We start from the raw sequence: 15,432 nt of genomic DNA on the forward strand, positions 1-15,432 counted from the left end.
CGACCAATCAGAGCACACTGGGCTCACAGGGAGGGGGGGCCGGAGCTCCAACAAGCCGTGTAGGACAGAGAGTGAATACACATGCTATACAGAGATGCTGTATGAGAAACCAATGTGAGTTTGGAACATTGAACAATATAAATCTATTCTAGTAGACCTCAACAATGGAATTATGATCAGTAGAAATGGCCATGACATGGGACCTTTAAGAACACTTAATATACAAAATAATTTATAAAATAATTTCAGGTGTGACTATAGCAAACGACAGCGGGTTAGGGCAACTGTAGGTTTAAAAACAATATGGGGATATGGGAGAGATAATGTTCCATGATTAGCGAGGTAATTGGGATTAGATTAGAGGGTTTCATTTACCTGAAGAAACCTGGGAAATAGTGGGTAAATGAGTATCGTAGCTTCTCTATATCATCCTCACAAATGTAGGACATAAACCCCAGAGTTTAGGTACAATATGCAGTATGATCTTATGAACAAACTGTATTAGTTATACGTGTCTACGCCGGGCGACTTCATGTAAAGCACAACACAGAAAGTCCAAAAACAAGTGTTTATATTTCAGATTACCGATGCAGGCAGCCATCATCATCACGGTGAAGCATTCAGGTACAGTTAGAAAAATACAACTTTATATGTACATAGAAAAAAGGTTTGCTGAGTTTATAAAAATAACTTTCACACTCAACAGAAAACCGAGACAGGAAGGAGCGTCAGCGCACAGGAAGTCCTCAAGAGCCTTCAAAACCCACAGGAAACTGACCCACAGGAGATTTAAACTATTCATGCGTTATCTTTCATTATGATGGCATCCAAATAACAACTCTAATATTCTGACATCATGAGGGTATCACTACGTTGGGAATCGACCAGGAACAAAGGCACACATTTCAAAGTAAAAACTGGAATATTCTGAGATTCTTAATTTATAAATGTGTGTGCGTGTCTCTATGTCTCTGTGTATGTCTCTCTGTGTGTGTGTGTGTGTGTGTGTGTGTGTGTGTGTGTCTGTGTGTGTGTGTGTGTGTGTCTGTGTGTGTGTGTGTGTGTGTGTGTCTCTATCTCTACGTGTGTGTCTCACCCACCAAAGTAACATTTCAGAAAAATTTCTTGTTTTTCTGGTTTAATGGATTTGTTCCTCGTGTATTTATTATTCTGAAACACCAATGTTCTGCTGGGACTGAATTATAGGAATGTCATTAAAGGGATAAAAACACGCAAATCATCTAAAAACTGAGCAGACGACCTTCAGCTGATGATGGGTAACTGGAACTTGAATATGTTATGACTTCATTTAAACTAGTTTGAATGTTTGAATGAACTTGATGTGTTTGATGTGTCTGTAATTGAGTTTGGGACATTTCAAGACATTAAAGCTAATCCATATTCCTCTTTACTCATCTTTCATCCCTTGTTTGAATCCAGACCCCGAAGCGAGGCGGCTTCCAGGCACTAGTCTGTGAGCTGCTTAAAGACGGGAGATATCTCTAAACTAAGAGTCTCTGAAATCATTACATATCTGAGGATTTAAAATGAAACCATAATTACTGATCAGAAGTCTGCATGATGGATCTGAAGTCAGACGCTGCACAAACAAAGGGAACTTTCTCAGGACGTCTCAAAGAGAGCGCACGAGACGTGTCAGAGAGAGCGCACGAGACGTCTCAGAGAGAGCGCACGAGACGTCTCAGAGAGAGCGCACGAGACGTCTCAGAGAGAGCGCACGAGACGTGTCAGAGAGAGCGCACGAGACGTCTCAGAGAGAGCGCACGAGACGTCTCAAAGAGAGCGCACGAGACGTCTCAAAGAGAGCGCACGAGACGTCTCAAAGAGAGCGCACGAGACGTCTCAAAGAGAGCGCACGAGACGTCTCAAAGAGAGCGCACGAGACGTCTCAAAGAAAGCGTACGAGACGTCGCATCCGAACAAAACAGAATGATTATAAACAACAAAAACTAAAAGAAATAAAAAGTATGAAAGCAGTTCAGAGTGTCTTAGTGTCCGAGGAGACGTCTGGTTCTCTCGTCCGCCTCGTTCAGGGAGGTCACTTTAGAGAGGTTAGAGAGGATTGATCCGGACCGAAGAGCAAAGGGAATCGTGTGGGGGGACTGGTTTGAATGGATTCAAGAAAGGGATCATGGGCAGCGTGCGCGTTTCCCTTATACACGTTGGCATGAAGCAAAATGGTGCGTTCAGGGTCCAGATCTCCTGCTGCTTTAATGACTTGTGATCACTGACTGTGGTTATAACTAAAACAACATCTCTCTCTTCCTCCTCCGTGAGTCTCCATCTCCACGAGCCGCTTTGCATCCCTTTCAGGAGGCATGGAGACAAACAAGAGGAGACTCCTGAAGTCCGTGCTCCTCCTCCGAGCCATTGTAGTTCCCTTCCTGAAGCATCGTCCTGACATCTCTCAGGGAGGCTAAATGTTCGTTAAATCCTTTATCGGTCGCTCCGTCTCTCGCTGTGTTGCTGTTCAATACTTCAGGCATCCAAACAGCGCCTGATTGACTCGTATGATCTTTGAAGGGATCCCAGATGGCACACACCCCCTCCATCATGTCTGCCTCTCTGTAGGCAGGGAATCTCACAGGGATCCTAAATGACCCCGTCTTGTTTGAAAAGTCTTTCATGGTCTCTTTGTTCTGAGGCAGCAGCCATCGTGTGCCTCCTCTCGGGGATCCAGAATGGAGCAGAACTCTCCTAAATGTTACTTAAATCCTTTATCAGTCGCTCTGTCTAACGCTTTGTTCCTGATTAAGACTTCAGGGATCCAAATGGCACACGATCAAACCCCTCTGCTTGATTGACTCGTCTGATCTTTCATTGATTTCCTCCATCAGTCCTTCCCCATCGTGTCTCCATCGTGTCCCCATCGCGTCCCCATCGTGTCCCCATTGCGTCCCCATCGTGTCTCCCTCTCTGAATCTCACAGGGATCCAAAATGACTTCCTCCGTCTTGTTTGAAAAGTCGGCAGCAGCCATTTTGTGCCTCCTCTCCGTTTAGGGATCCAGAATGGCACCTCCTCTCTCCTCCTCTCTGTTATGAACTAACCTCCGTGGCCTCTCCTCCCGTCTCCACCAGCGTCACCTGACCCTCCTCCCCCTCCATGATGATGCCTCCCTCCTGCAGCACCACCATCTCCCCCTCCCCCTCCTCCTCCACCACGCCTCCTCCCTCCTCCTCGTCCTCCTCTCCTCCCACCACCTCCTCACTGTGGTGGTTGTTGTTGTTGTTGTTGTTGTGAGGGTGGTTCTGAGACATGGCCTCCAGCTTGACGCGGTACTCCTCTGCTTCCTGCTCTTTGCGAAGCAGCTGCGTGCGGTACTCCTGCGCCTTCCTGTTGGCCTCCAGCAGCTGCCTCTGGAGGTGCTCCTGGAGGAGAGAGGCATCCATTAACACACTTTAAATACATGATAGATCTCACACTTTAAATACATGATGGATCTTATTTATTCCTCTTTATATTTACACTTTTATACATTTCTGTTAATATTTCCAACTGTTTGCCATGTGACAAGAAACAGCCAATCACAGCCCAGAGAGGTCTTTACTACAGTCCGGGTTCATCGTCAGTCTGTCCTCCATGCAACAGCGCCGCTAAAAGGTCACATTTAAAAACCACTGCCTGAAGAAGTTCAGACGTTCCTCAGCGCCCTGAAGAGAACCCAAAGTGTGTGTGTGTGTGTGTGTGTGTGTGTGTGTGTCTCACCGTCTCTCCTCCATCGTGGTTGTTGTTCGTCGTCTCCATCTTCCTCTTCCTGGAGGGGGGGGGCTGAGACTCCTCCGTCACAACCTCCTCCGTCACCGTGTTAGCAGGCACCGCCAGCACTGAAACACACACACACATTAAATACCTACACACACATTAAATACCTACACACACATTAAACACCTACACACACATTAAATACCTACACACACACACGATGATGAGGAAGATGATGTCTCTCACACTCACACATTAAACACACACGATGAAGATGTCTCGCACACACACACGATGAAGATGTCTCACACACACACATTAATGATGAAGATGTCTCACACACACATTAATGATGATAAAGATATCGCACACACACGATGATGATAATGAAGATGTCTCTTACTCTGCTGGCCGTGCTGCATGGTGACGAAGAAGGGGGGAGCCATCCCCCCCGTGGTCTGCAGGTTGCCGTGCTGATCCGTCACTATGGTGATGACCCTCTGCCCCCCCTCGTTCACCACTGTTGCATGCTGGATGTTGGAGTCCAGAGCGTTGGCAGCCATCGCCTCCTCCGAGTCTCCTGAACACACACACACACCCCCCCCCCATCATTAGAGTGTTTCAGTGTGTGGGTTTACCGGCTGTGTTTGGTTATGGTGTATTTATGTGTGTTTTATCTGTTGTGTGTGTGTGTTACCGTGGTTGGCCTTGTTGAGCAGCTCTGCCAGGTTCACCACCCCCCCCTGCATGCCCTGGATGATGAACTGAGGCTGGTTGCTGTTCCCGCTCGTATCCACGTTCAACGTCACCTGGTTCATGTTCACCTGGTTCTGCATGCCCTCCTAAACACACACACACACACACACAGTGGGAACAGTATTGAAGGCTTTTGTCGTCATCTGGACAGAGCCATAGTGTGGTAGGAGGCGCTCAGGTCAGCAGAGTTTCATTGACATCTCTACACTGTAGCTGCTGAGCATCTGATGATCAACCTTTGAATGTTGACCTGCCTTGGGTGTGAGAAACGATCAGAGGTCAGAGGTCGGGTCTCACCTGCAGCAGCAGCATCAGCTCTGTGTTCTGAATATCCACTGAGATGTCGAAGGGCGTCTTGTCGAACTTGCTGAGCGTGTGCACGTCGGCTCCGTGTTTGATGAGCGTCTCGGCAACAGCGTGGTGTCCGTGCTGCGCCGCCCAGTGCAGAGCCGTCATCTTCAGCATGTCTTTGGCATTGATGTCTGCTCCGCTCTGAGGAGGGGGAACAAACTGAACCATCAGAAAAGAGACCCTCACATCTTCAGCCTGTCTTTAGCACTGATGTCTGCTCCGCTCTGAGGAGGAGACCCTGAGAGGACTCACACAGAGATTCAACATGCTGACTCATGTTAACCCAGAAGAACCCACGGTGACAAAGACAGGACATTCCTTCCTGCAGCGGTCAGACTATACAACCAGCACAGCCCCTAGTAGACCCCCCCCCCCCTCCCCTACACACACCACAACACAGACTATATCACCCCTTGCTGCTAAATACCAATCAACTATGTGCAATATGTGCAATATATATATATGCCGTTAATAACTGTGTAATTTATACCTGGCTGCTAAATCCTTAGAACCGTTACACGGTGTGTATTTTGCATTTTGTAAATTGTGTAACTTGCTGCAGTTAAATACCATCAAACTATGTGCAATATATACATTATATACATATGCCATTAATAACTGTGTAATTTATACCTGGCTGCTAAATCCTAAGAACTGTTACAGGATTTGTATTTTGAAAAGTATGTAACTTTGTTGTTTTTTTTATTATATTTTTATTATATCATAACTTAGTACTTTTTTTAACATAGGTAACATTAAGCTGTCTGTGGCTCTTTCCTGCTGTAACGATGCAAATGTCCGCTCTGTGGGACTAATAAAGGTATTCTGATTCTGATTCAATGTTCTGGAAAGTTCCTTATACAGCTTTAGCCTTTATTCCATCTCATGGTGTCCCTGAGGGACCAGGGCGTCCAGCTTTGTGAGGGACACCTGGACGCCCTGGTGTCCCGCTTTGTGAGGGACACCAGGGCGTCCAGGTGTCCCGCTTTGTGAGGGACACCAGGGCGTCCAGGTGTCCCGCCTTGTGAGGGACTGCACAGCATTTTGATCATCTGTCTCACACATTTAGCCGATGTCCCGCATTTGATTGACAGCCGCCCGTCTTAAACAAGGCTTTTATCCAAAGGTGTAGAAAAGAGAGCTATCACCACCATTATCTGTGTCAGAGGTCAATCAGCAGAGACATGTATTCACGTATGGGTGCAGCCGCTGGAGGGCGACTCACAGAGTTATTGTCAGATTTGCCAGAATGTATTTTTTATTGGTGAATCTGTTTTGAAGCGAAACTCACGAGAAACACCTGGCTCAAAGAGAACATCGATCTATGGATATATTCCTCCTGAAAGCAAAATATATATGAATCTAAAGTAGCTCTTAGCAACGCAGTAACATGTCCCGCAAAAACGTCCTTTTGTCCTCACCCTGAGTGACCCTGAACAGTCTGGGTCCTGGGCCAGGTCATGTGACTTTGAGTTCCCATGACAACATGTCCATGGGCCAGGCTAATATGTGACAGAACTAGCCACATTTCAAAAGCTTGTTCTGTGTTGTTAAAGGTAAGATTCAAGCCATTTAAGAATGAAAATGCTGACATGTCCTTTATTACATTTAACCTGCTGTGGAAACATGTCTTGATCAAATTGATATAAAACAAATGAGATAAATATCGCTCTGACTTTAAGGTCAGGACATTAACCTTAACATTTCTGTGACATGTTAACACAATTATGATTATGATCTCTCTTTAAAGCTACTGACTCAGATACCCCATTCACACCAACAGTGTTTCGGGGCCGGTTCGGTGCTGGTGCTTGAAAAACACCGGGTTTTCCTGTTCACACCGCAGCGGAGCAGCCTCTAAGCTCCGGAATCCGGTTCGTTTCGAGCACCAAAAAGTTGTCCGTGTAGAAGCAAGAACCGCTTACGTCGGAGGGGGGCGAGATTAACCTGAGATAACAGTTAAGGCGAGTACGGCAAATAAAAGTTGTAACCAGCAGTAGTGCTGAGCAAAGTGACTAGAACGCAACCACACACTTGTAAAAAAAAAACACGCTTTATAAAGTCAGGCAACACTAACCAGGCTTCGTGTGATTCTGTTTATTTGTACCTTACTTTGACCATCCGTTCGCTGTTATTGATCATTGTGGAGAGCAGGCAGACGTTTTGTTTGTTATTATAGCAGCTATCGGATGGAATCAATACATGGGCTGCACAGGTTGTCATGTCCAACTATCACAAGTAGAATCATAATGAAAAATACGTCGGTAAAAAGTGCCTGTATAAAACGGCTTAGCAAGTAGTCAGTTTAGCTTCGGTTGCTATGCTAACATCACCCATGTTATACCAGAGAAACTTTCATAACAGCGTTGTGATGCCAAACAGCGTCAATTCAGACTGACACCAAACAGCGTCAATTCAGACTGACACACATTCACTTAAGGGGAACTGGGGATATGTATCAGCTGCTTGTGTGACAGTCAGACAGTGAATACTTTAGAGCCGTGTGAGCTAACCCGGAGCTAACGGGAGAATACCCTCCCGTTGAAGAGCAGTCAGCACTGCAGCGGTCGGTAAATGCCGCTGAAACACATTAATAAACAATGAACCACGGTACTCTGGAGAAAAGTATAAGGTTGGAGAAGTCGTTATTTAATTTAATCTGGCTTCGTATGATTAAAAGCAACGCAGTCCCCGGCCCGTTGTTGTTGTGAGGTGAGCTCCGTTGGGGAGAAACTCAGCGACGTAAACTGTGACGTCATGACGCAGCAGCGGCAGCACCAGTCGGGCTCTGAGCGGTGTGAAAAGAGCCGGCGCTAAACCGAAGAACCGGTTCTGAACCAGAAAAGCTCTAGCACGGAGCTAGAAGGGGAAAAGCCTTGGTGTGAAAGGGGTAAGAGTCATGTCTATAGTGACAGCTGGAAGAGAGAGGGGGGGGGGGGGGGGGGGGGCTACAAGGATCTGTTTGTGGTTTGGAGCAGGACACTTCAGAGACATGTTTTATATCTGAGAGCTATAATATATGCCTAAAATAGTATAATAGGAGCCCTTTAACCCCCAGAGAGTAAAGTAAGCTCTTCTCACCCGGACCAGCAGCTCCACGATCACAGCGTGACCCTCGGACGCCGCCATGTGCAGCGGCGTCCGGTCCACTTTGGTCCGAGCGTCTCTGCTGACGCCGGCTCTCAGAAGAACATCAGCTGTGGAGTAATGACCGTGCTGAGCAGCCAGGTGGAGAGGAGACGTGCCCAGCTACAGGACACACACACACACACACAAGGACTGTTTGAGGCATATGATAGCTATGTGATTAACATGATGATTCAGCCTCTATGGAGATAGACCTATGACAAGCATGATCATTTCTGACGTGGAGCTAATCTGAAGTAAACATTGAATACTGCTTTCTATTCCTCCATCTTGTGACTGTGTAACTCCCTCTCTTGGATATCAGCATGTGAAGGACACTGTTCAGGAACTAGTTGATGCTCTGTATGTGATGACTACTTCCATTTTGGAGAGGATCACAAATACATGGATCCTGAGATTGAAGATCAAGCCGGGGACCAGGGAGATGTTTCTAACATTAGTGGTAACGTTGAACAGACGGTATTCTCACCCAGTCGGTGGTGAACGGCGCTCCGTTGGCCATCAGGTTCCTGACCTCATCGTCCTGACCTTTACGAGCCGCTTCCAGCAGACGCTTCCCCAGGTCCACCAGAGACATCTGACACACACACACACACTTTTATAATACTGTTTAATGTACTCATCCTATACTCGTGCTGCTACGCCTTCATTTGATTACTCTAGGTTCTCTGCAGATTCAGAAAATATCAAATAAAATCAACAAATTATTGTTTTATTTATTGCTCTTTATATTTCTAGTATTTTATTTCTTTATCATTATATTCACACATTTGATTTTTACTTATTTATTCCTCTTTCTATTTTTACTTAATTTTTTACTAATTATTTTTAATTTATATTTCCGCTTTGTAAAGACCGGAGAGCATTGATGTTAATAAAAGTACTTTATTCAATGCAGTACTTTTATTTGTGGTATTAGCATGTTCACCATGTGGTATTTGTGCTTTAGTACCACTAATACAGCTTTATCTGTACAGCACTTTAAAACCTCCTGAACAAAATACAAAGAGCTGTACAGAGAAATAATAAATAAAACAAATAAATAAATCACTCGGCTCACAAAACATACAATAAGTTTAAATACTAATACGTAATTAAAAATACAGACGACTTCAAATGTATTATGATGCTAACACTGTGTACGTTCACATGCAACCAGAGCATCTCCACGGTGTAGAACACGTGCTTTAGCTTCATAGGTAATCTCCATGCTGCCTACATTAATGATCTCTACATTAATGTTAGTTTGTGTTTAAACTGGAAACAATGGTTTTATTAACTGGGAGAAGAGCCCAATGCTAGCTGAGTTAGCCTGATGCTGCCTGTCCGATAATGGGCCCCTCAGCGCTACACAGCGTTCTGATGGAGAGTTAACGGACAGAGACGAGGATTCTTTCTCCGCGGCCGAGGAGCCATTTTACGCGCCTCCACGGGCAGAAAGAGTCCGCCATGTGGCCCCTCTCCCCGGGCTGTTATTCACCACAAACACCGGTAAAAACCGTCCCAAACATTCACTGCCCCGACACACAGGAAACTGTTTGATATTAAGTTGTTGGTTTTCCGGGGGAAGTCTCTCACAAATGTCCTATTTTAACACCGAGAAAAAACTACTTCCACATCCGGTTAGTTTCTGCAGGCGGACCGAGTACAGGGGGTTATGGCTCTTAATAAACTTTTAATACTAATATATAATTATCTTTAAACAGGTTAAACATGAAGATAAGAGTGTATATTGTTTACTCACCGCGGCTTCTCTTCGGGCTACTGCTCTCTGCTAAGATAATGCTAACAGAACGAATCCCTCCGAGGCTGTGAAGCGGTCTGTATCCCTCCGCGGAACAAACAGGTCTGTTGTTGTGGGGTTAACGGATACGGCGAGTAAAGGGAATACAGAGAATAAAGAGGGTACAAATAGTAAAGGGGATAAAGGGAACATTAAGGAGCCTCGGATCCTCCGGAGCTCCGTGTTGTTTCTCAGGGAAAGTTACCGAGCCGACAGAACACAGCCGGATGTTGTGGAAGTGGATTCAAAATAAGAGCGTATGAAGTGTATTTTGTTTACAGTGGTTTCAGGAGAATCTGAATTCCTTTATTGTTCGCACAAAATATAGACACTATTAGATAAAAGGTATGCACACGAGATACAGAAATAAGGAATCATTTGGACACATCTTATTCAAAAGCATTATCTGTTATTTTCTCAGCTGCGGCCCATCTCGTGAGTCCCTATTTTAAGTTGAAAGTCCAGACCAGAAGTGCGGTGGTGTTTACAACTACTGTTAGCCGTTAGCCTGTTAGCACATTAAATAAAGCGAGTTTTACCTTCTCCTCTCGTAGAATCCCTTGATGTTAAGTCGCCTGATGTGATTCTGACCCGACAGCTAGCTCACCTGCAGATACACCTTTAATACAAACTGATTTATTTAAAACTGTTATTTTTGTATCTGTAACAAATATGGCGGATGCACCGGAGCAGGAAGTGAACCTCGTGAGGGCGGGAACAGAGAGGGCGGTAACAGCAGATCTCAGGTCAGTCTGAGCGGGAGAGTCCTGGTGGAGGCGGGAAATCCGCAGCAGAGCAAACTGACCTCAGGTCAGATCTGCGGGTCACTTAATAAACTGGTGTATTAAACTAACGTCTGCTCAGCGTTTCATTTTAAAATATAAGTTTGTCAAATATTGTCTTAAATTCATTATCTTTACTTTCTTATCTTTGTAGGTCATTGTGTTTATTCACATTTATATTTACATGTGATATGGTATGTCTTTTTATTATTCTTGGAGTAGTGCTAAAAAGTTTCTTATAACCCTTATATTTCTGACCTTCCTGCTATGGCCCTTTCTCATTTCTCGAATTCCCCTCCTCGACTCCTCTCTCCTCAGGTTTTATTTTATTTATATCAAATCAAATCAGGTTTTATTTATATAGCACATCTTAAAACGATTTTTGGTCGAGCCAAAGTGCTGTAGGCCTACATGCAAATAATAAATAACACATTACTACAATCGCAAAACAGAAGACAATAAATTACAACAGCAAATATAAAAAACAAAAACACAAGGAATAGTCAGGTGTCGTGCTCCGCTCTGACTAGAAGGCCAGGGAGAAGAAGTGAGTTTTTAGCAAGCGGCAAACTCTGGGGAAGAGCCGGGACGCCAATACGGAAGTGCCACAAACCGCAGTTCATATATTGGCCGATAGGCGCTGACTGCAGAAAGGAGCAATTTCCATAGACCCCATGTTAAAATGCCCAATTAAAAGCTGATGTTATGAGATTTTAAGACCAGTACAGGACATTCACTAAGAAACTACTTTTATTGTGAAGTCAGCTGATCGAATGCACCTATTTCCACATCTACACTCCATCAGCTGATTAATTCTATTTGCCTCACTTTATGAGCTTCACAACATGTACCTTGTACCGCAGAGTTTAAAACGTCACAAATAAATGGGGCCAATCTTCAGTCAGATGTGAATGTGTAATCTAACATTTTCAGTAAGAATAATGGACAAAAGGAGTGCAAATACAAATTCAATTTATTGAAATGTGAACCAAAAGTTAATCAAACATGTTTTAAATAAAAAAGCACATATGGACAGAAGGTGTAAACCTATTCAATGTATAAGTAAACACATTTAGTCAAATAAAGTGACAGACTAGGCCTGTGCAGTTGGTATCAGCTATGCCCAGCATGGGCTCCTCCATCAGGCCTGGTCCTCCTCGCTGAGGAAAGACCCTCAGTCCTCTCCGGCCAAACCAACAGACAGGACGTCCATCACACGGAGGTTTCTCCCTGAAGTCTCTGCAGCTCTCTGGACACCACGCTGTCTCAATCCGTCCACACTCCACACTGAATATGAGAGGGGAAAAATGAAAATAATAAATGCTTTAGACAATAAGAAATATAAAGTTGACTGTTGAGTTGCTCAGTTTTTTTAGATTGTCAATACTATTACTGTATAACTAATATCTCAGGTTAAGAGGCACATTCAAATAAAGATTGGTCTTTAAATACATTTTGTCTTTTGAATTGTTTGTCTAAAGTCAAGGATCTAGAACTGGTACTTATAGTTTTAATGGTACAGTCTGTTTATAATGCTGTTTGGAGGAAGCCTCACAGGTAAGAGCACTAACTAGCTACCATCACATGTACCTTAGCTTGACTTAAATGTATTAAACGTATAATTAAGTGATAGCAAAATATAAATAACTAATGTCATGCAAACATATTAATAATTTGCTTGATTCCAGTGTTGCATTTAGCACATTGCATTCAAACGTTAAAGGGCCCATGTCATGGCCATTTCCACTGATCATAATTACATTGTTGAGGTATACTAAAATAGATTTATACTGTGCAATTTTCCAAACTCACATTGGTTTCGCATACAGCATCTCTGTCAAGCATGTGTATTCAGCAGTATTCACTTTCTCCACTAAACGACTCGTTGGAGCTCTTGCCCCCCCCTCCCTGTGAGCCTAGTGTGCTCCGATTGGTCAGCTCGGCCACTCGTTCTGATTAGTCAACCACCAGAGAGGCTGCACCCATGTCAGTGCTTTTCCCGGCTGCTCTCAGCGTAACATCAGTCTTATCATGGCGTCGGTACAGCGGTATATTTTATATACATATATATTTTTAACTGTTGTTATAGAAGAGTGTGACGGCCCCAGGGCCTTTGTCTTACGATGGGGTGGAGCTGAAGAGGCTAATCAGCACGATCACGGACACCTCCGGACACTACGGCCCCAGTCTCTCTCCAAAGCGGCTGCAGGAAGACTAACTCTGCGATCCTCTCAACCACCTGTCTCTGCATTTACCACAATAAATGTGCCGTGGTTTTGTAAACTCGTGTATGTCTCCTTGTCTTTCCGTTGTGGCCTACGAGCTACTCTCATAACAAAGAGTAAGTTATTTTTACCCGTTATAAACTACTACTGTTTGATGAGAAATCAAATCATGGTTTGCTATATATGAATTCAGGGAAGAAAGGATAGGCCTACTAAGTATTTCCATTAAACTTTATTTTTAGAAATGTACAAAATGAACATAAATATACATATATACACGGTATATCATCCATTCCTCCTCCTCTTGCCTGCGCACAGCCGGTGCGGTGCGGTGCCTTTTAGCACGAGGCCTCAGTAGTAGTAGAATCCCTTCCCCGTCATGGATTGTCCGCCAGGATCTGGCTGGACGAAATCAAATGCAAATCACAAAATATTAGAGAAACTTAGTTGTTTTAGATTCGTTAGTAGTAGTTGTGTAATGAACAGCTTGCCTGCTAATATGCTAACCTAGCTTTGTTTACCTTGGTAGCTAACACGATATGAACGTTAGCTTGGAGGAAAGGCAACTATAATGCAGTGTAATAAAACTACTATGAACAAAAGCTAGTGGTTCATATTAGGCTAGCAATAACGTGTTTATAATTGCAATCGTATACGGGTATTCTGCTACCATACAATGTAACTTGCATGAATACATTGTTTTGCGCTAGCATACAGCTAGCCTCGTTAGCTACATGCAGTATATGTACGGTCACAATGTACGGTAAACCGGAGTATACTGTATGAGTATTCCGTGTGTGTGACTGCAGACATTCTCCTGCCATGACAAACATGTAAGGCCATCTGCTGACATTGTAGTTGATATATTTAAACGCTAGCAACGTAGCATCACACAAATGTTTTTCTGACCAAAACTAGCTCTAGCTCCGTGTGTTAGATCGCTACGCCAGCTATAATGTAATTACGTTTCGCGACTGACCGGCAAATCACCCGCAGTATACTGTCAATAGGTATTTTGTGTGTGAATGCAGACATTCTCCTGCTATGAGATACATGTATGCAAGGCCATCTGCTGATATTAGAGTTGATATATGGAAACTCTAGCAACTTAGTTAGCACAGTTAGCACTGTGTCAATGGCTTAGCAGTCCAACACAGTTTACACATTTAAACAGTCTTGTTTGATAAATACACAAATAACAATGCAAACTTACAGGTTGTATACCCAGATCTTCCCCTGCTCCAAACGGTCCAAACAAGCTGTGCATATCCGGCCTCAAACTGGGCAATGTTTTGGAAGCTTTCGTCTGTGAAATGCCGGTTCTTCGAACCTCTGGAGGAGGAACACGCCGCTGCTGGTGTGGCCATAGCTCTTCGGGATTGGTCCATTTCGTTCCGGGTACCGCATGACATCATGCGGTACCCGGAAGAATCAAATGGGCAGTGACGTATCTCCAACGAGGCGTTTTGGGGAGGTATTTTCTGTGTTAGAGTTTTACTCGCTACAGGGTGTACTTTGAGGGTTTTGACTCTGCACACCGTTTACATGCATAAAAACCTTCATAACACACAAGGGGACGGGTAATAACCGGAAAAGCATGACATGGGAGCTTTAAGGGATTTTAAGATTCTGAAGTATTATGCTAAAAACTCAATAACTTAATTATTATTTATAGTTTTGCTGAATAGTTTCATGTCCGCTTACCTTAGAAACGTAAAATGTGACGGCAGTGTGCAGATGGGGAGCATGTTAGCTTAGCTTCTTAGCTTGAGCTAGCTCTGTTACTTCCAGCTCGGAGGCAGCAGGTCCTGCCTCGGCTCCGCCTCTTTGCCCTTATTTGGAGCAGGCGGGAGTTAGACTCTGACGTCACTGTCGAGCCGTTAGTGGCCGACTCCGCCTACTAAGGGCTTCTCGGCAACTCTGCAGAATCCTATGGGTGACGTCACGGACCCTACGTCCATTTATATATACAGTCTATGGTTTTTAGTGAGGATTTAAAACCCCCTAGGGTCTGGGCCGACCTCACATGGAGGGGCAGAGTGTTCCAGAGCCTGGGGCCAGCTGCTGCGAAGGCTCGGTGCCCTCGGGTTTTGAGCCTGGTCTTGGGCACTACTAGCAGCAGCTGGTCAGCAGACCTTAAAGCTCTGGCTGGGGTGTAGCGCTGGAGGAGTTCAGCTATATAGGCCGGAGCCAGCCCATTTAGTGCTTTAAAAACAAATAAAAGGATTTTAAAATCAATTCTGAACCGAACTGGAAGCCAGTGCAGTGAGGCCAGAATTGGGGTGATGTGGTCACGCTTTTTATGGCCAGTGAGAAGACGTGCAGCTGCGTTCTGAACTAGCTGCAGGCGTTTAATTGAGGCCTGGTCCATACCCACATACAGAGCGTTGCAGTAATCCAGTCTCGAGGTAACAAAGGCGTTAATAACCCTTTCTAAGTCTTTAAAAGATAAATACGACTTGGTTTTGGCCAATAGTCGTATTTTAGAAAAGCAGGATTTGACTACGGTGCTGACCTGCTTGTCGAATTTAAAAGTGCTAGTGAAGGTCACTCCAAGGTTCATGGAGGATGTTTTTATTGAGAGCCCAGATTATCAACCGGAGAGGCTGGAGGTTGGGGTCCAAAAAAGATGACCTCGGTCTTGCTCTCGTTGAGGTTGAGGA

At 44.5% G+C, this 15,432-nt stretch overlaps 1 protein-coding gene across 3 annotated transcripts; it reads right to left on the reverse strand.

Moving 5' to 3' along the window:
* Positions 1 to 549: 549 nt before the first annotated feature.
* Positions 550 to 10,620, reverse strand: gabpb2a (GA binding protein transcription factor subunit beta 2a). Of its 3 annotated transcripts, none has more exons than XM_034130971.1 (8): positions 10,302 to 10,620; positions 8,449 to 8,556; positions 7,914 to 8,081; positions 4,779 to 4,973; positions 4,423 to 4,567; positions 4,129 to 4,305; positions 3,729 to 3,847; positions 3,059 to 3,391 (listed from the first exon to the last, which is right to left on the reverse strand). In XM_034130971.1, exons 2-8 carry the CDS (start codon positions 8,554 to 8,556, stop codon positions 3,059 to 3,061), a joined length of 1,245 nt encoding a protein of 414 aa, XP_033986862.1. In that variant the 5' UTR covers positions 10,302 to 10,620. The 3 variants fall into 3 exon arrangements, with proteins under 3 accessions (XP_033986863.1, XP_033986862.1, XP_033986861.1); XM_034130970.1 differs by lacking the exon at positions 10,302 to 10,620 and adding an exon at positions 9,724 to 10,281; XM_034130972.1 differs by lacking the exon at positions 10,302 to 10,620 and having other exon boundaries at positions 550 to 3,391.
* Positions 10,621 to 15,432: the final 4,812 nt, after the last annotated feature.

The sequence above is a fragment of the Trematomus bernacchii genome, unplaced genomic scaffold (genome assembly GCF_902827165.1).
Source record: "Trematomus bernacchii unplaced genomic scaffold, fTreBer1.1, whole genome shotgun sequence".
Classification (NCBI taxonomy): Eukaryota; Metazoa; Chordata; class Actinopteri; order Perciformes; family Nototheniidae; genus Trematomus; species Trematomus bernacchii.

Excerpts from the sequence above, each read along its gene's own strand:
- gabpb2a (XM_034130972.1), bottom strand. The coding sequence starts at position 8,556 with ATGTCTCTGGTGGACCTGGGGAAGCGTCTGCTGGAAGCGGCTCGTAAA. Across the intron at positions 4,568-4,778 it reads AGCTGATGCTGCTGCTGCAG|GAGGGCATGCAGAACCAGGT; the intron begins GTGAGACCCGAC and ends GTGTGTGTTTAG. Across the intron at positions 4,306-4,422 it reads GCTCAACAAGGCCAACCACG|GAGACTCGGAGGAGGCGATG; the intron begins GTAACACACACA and ends GTGTGTGTTCAG.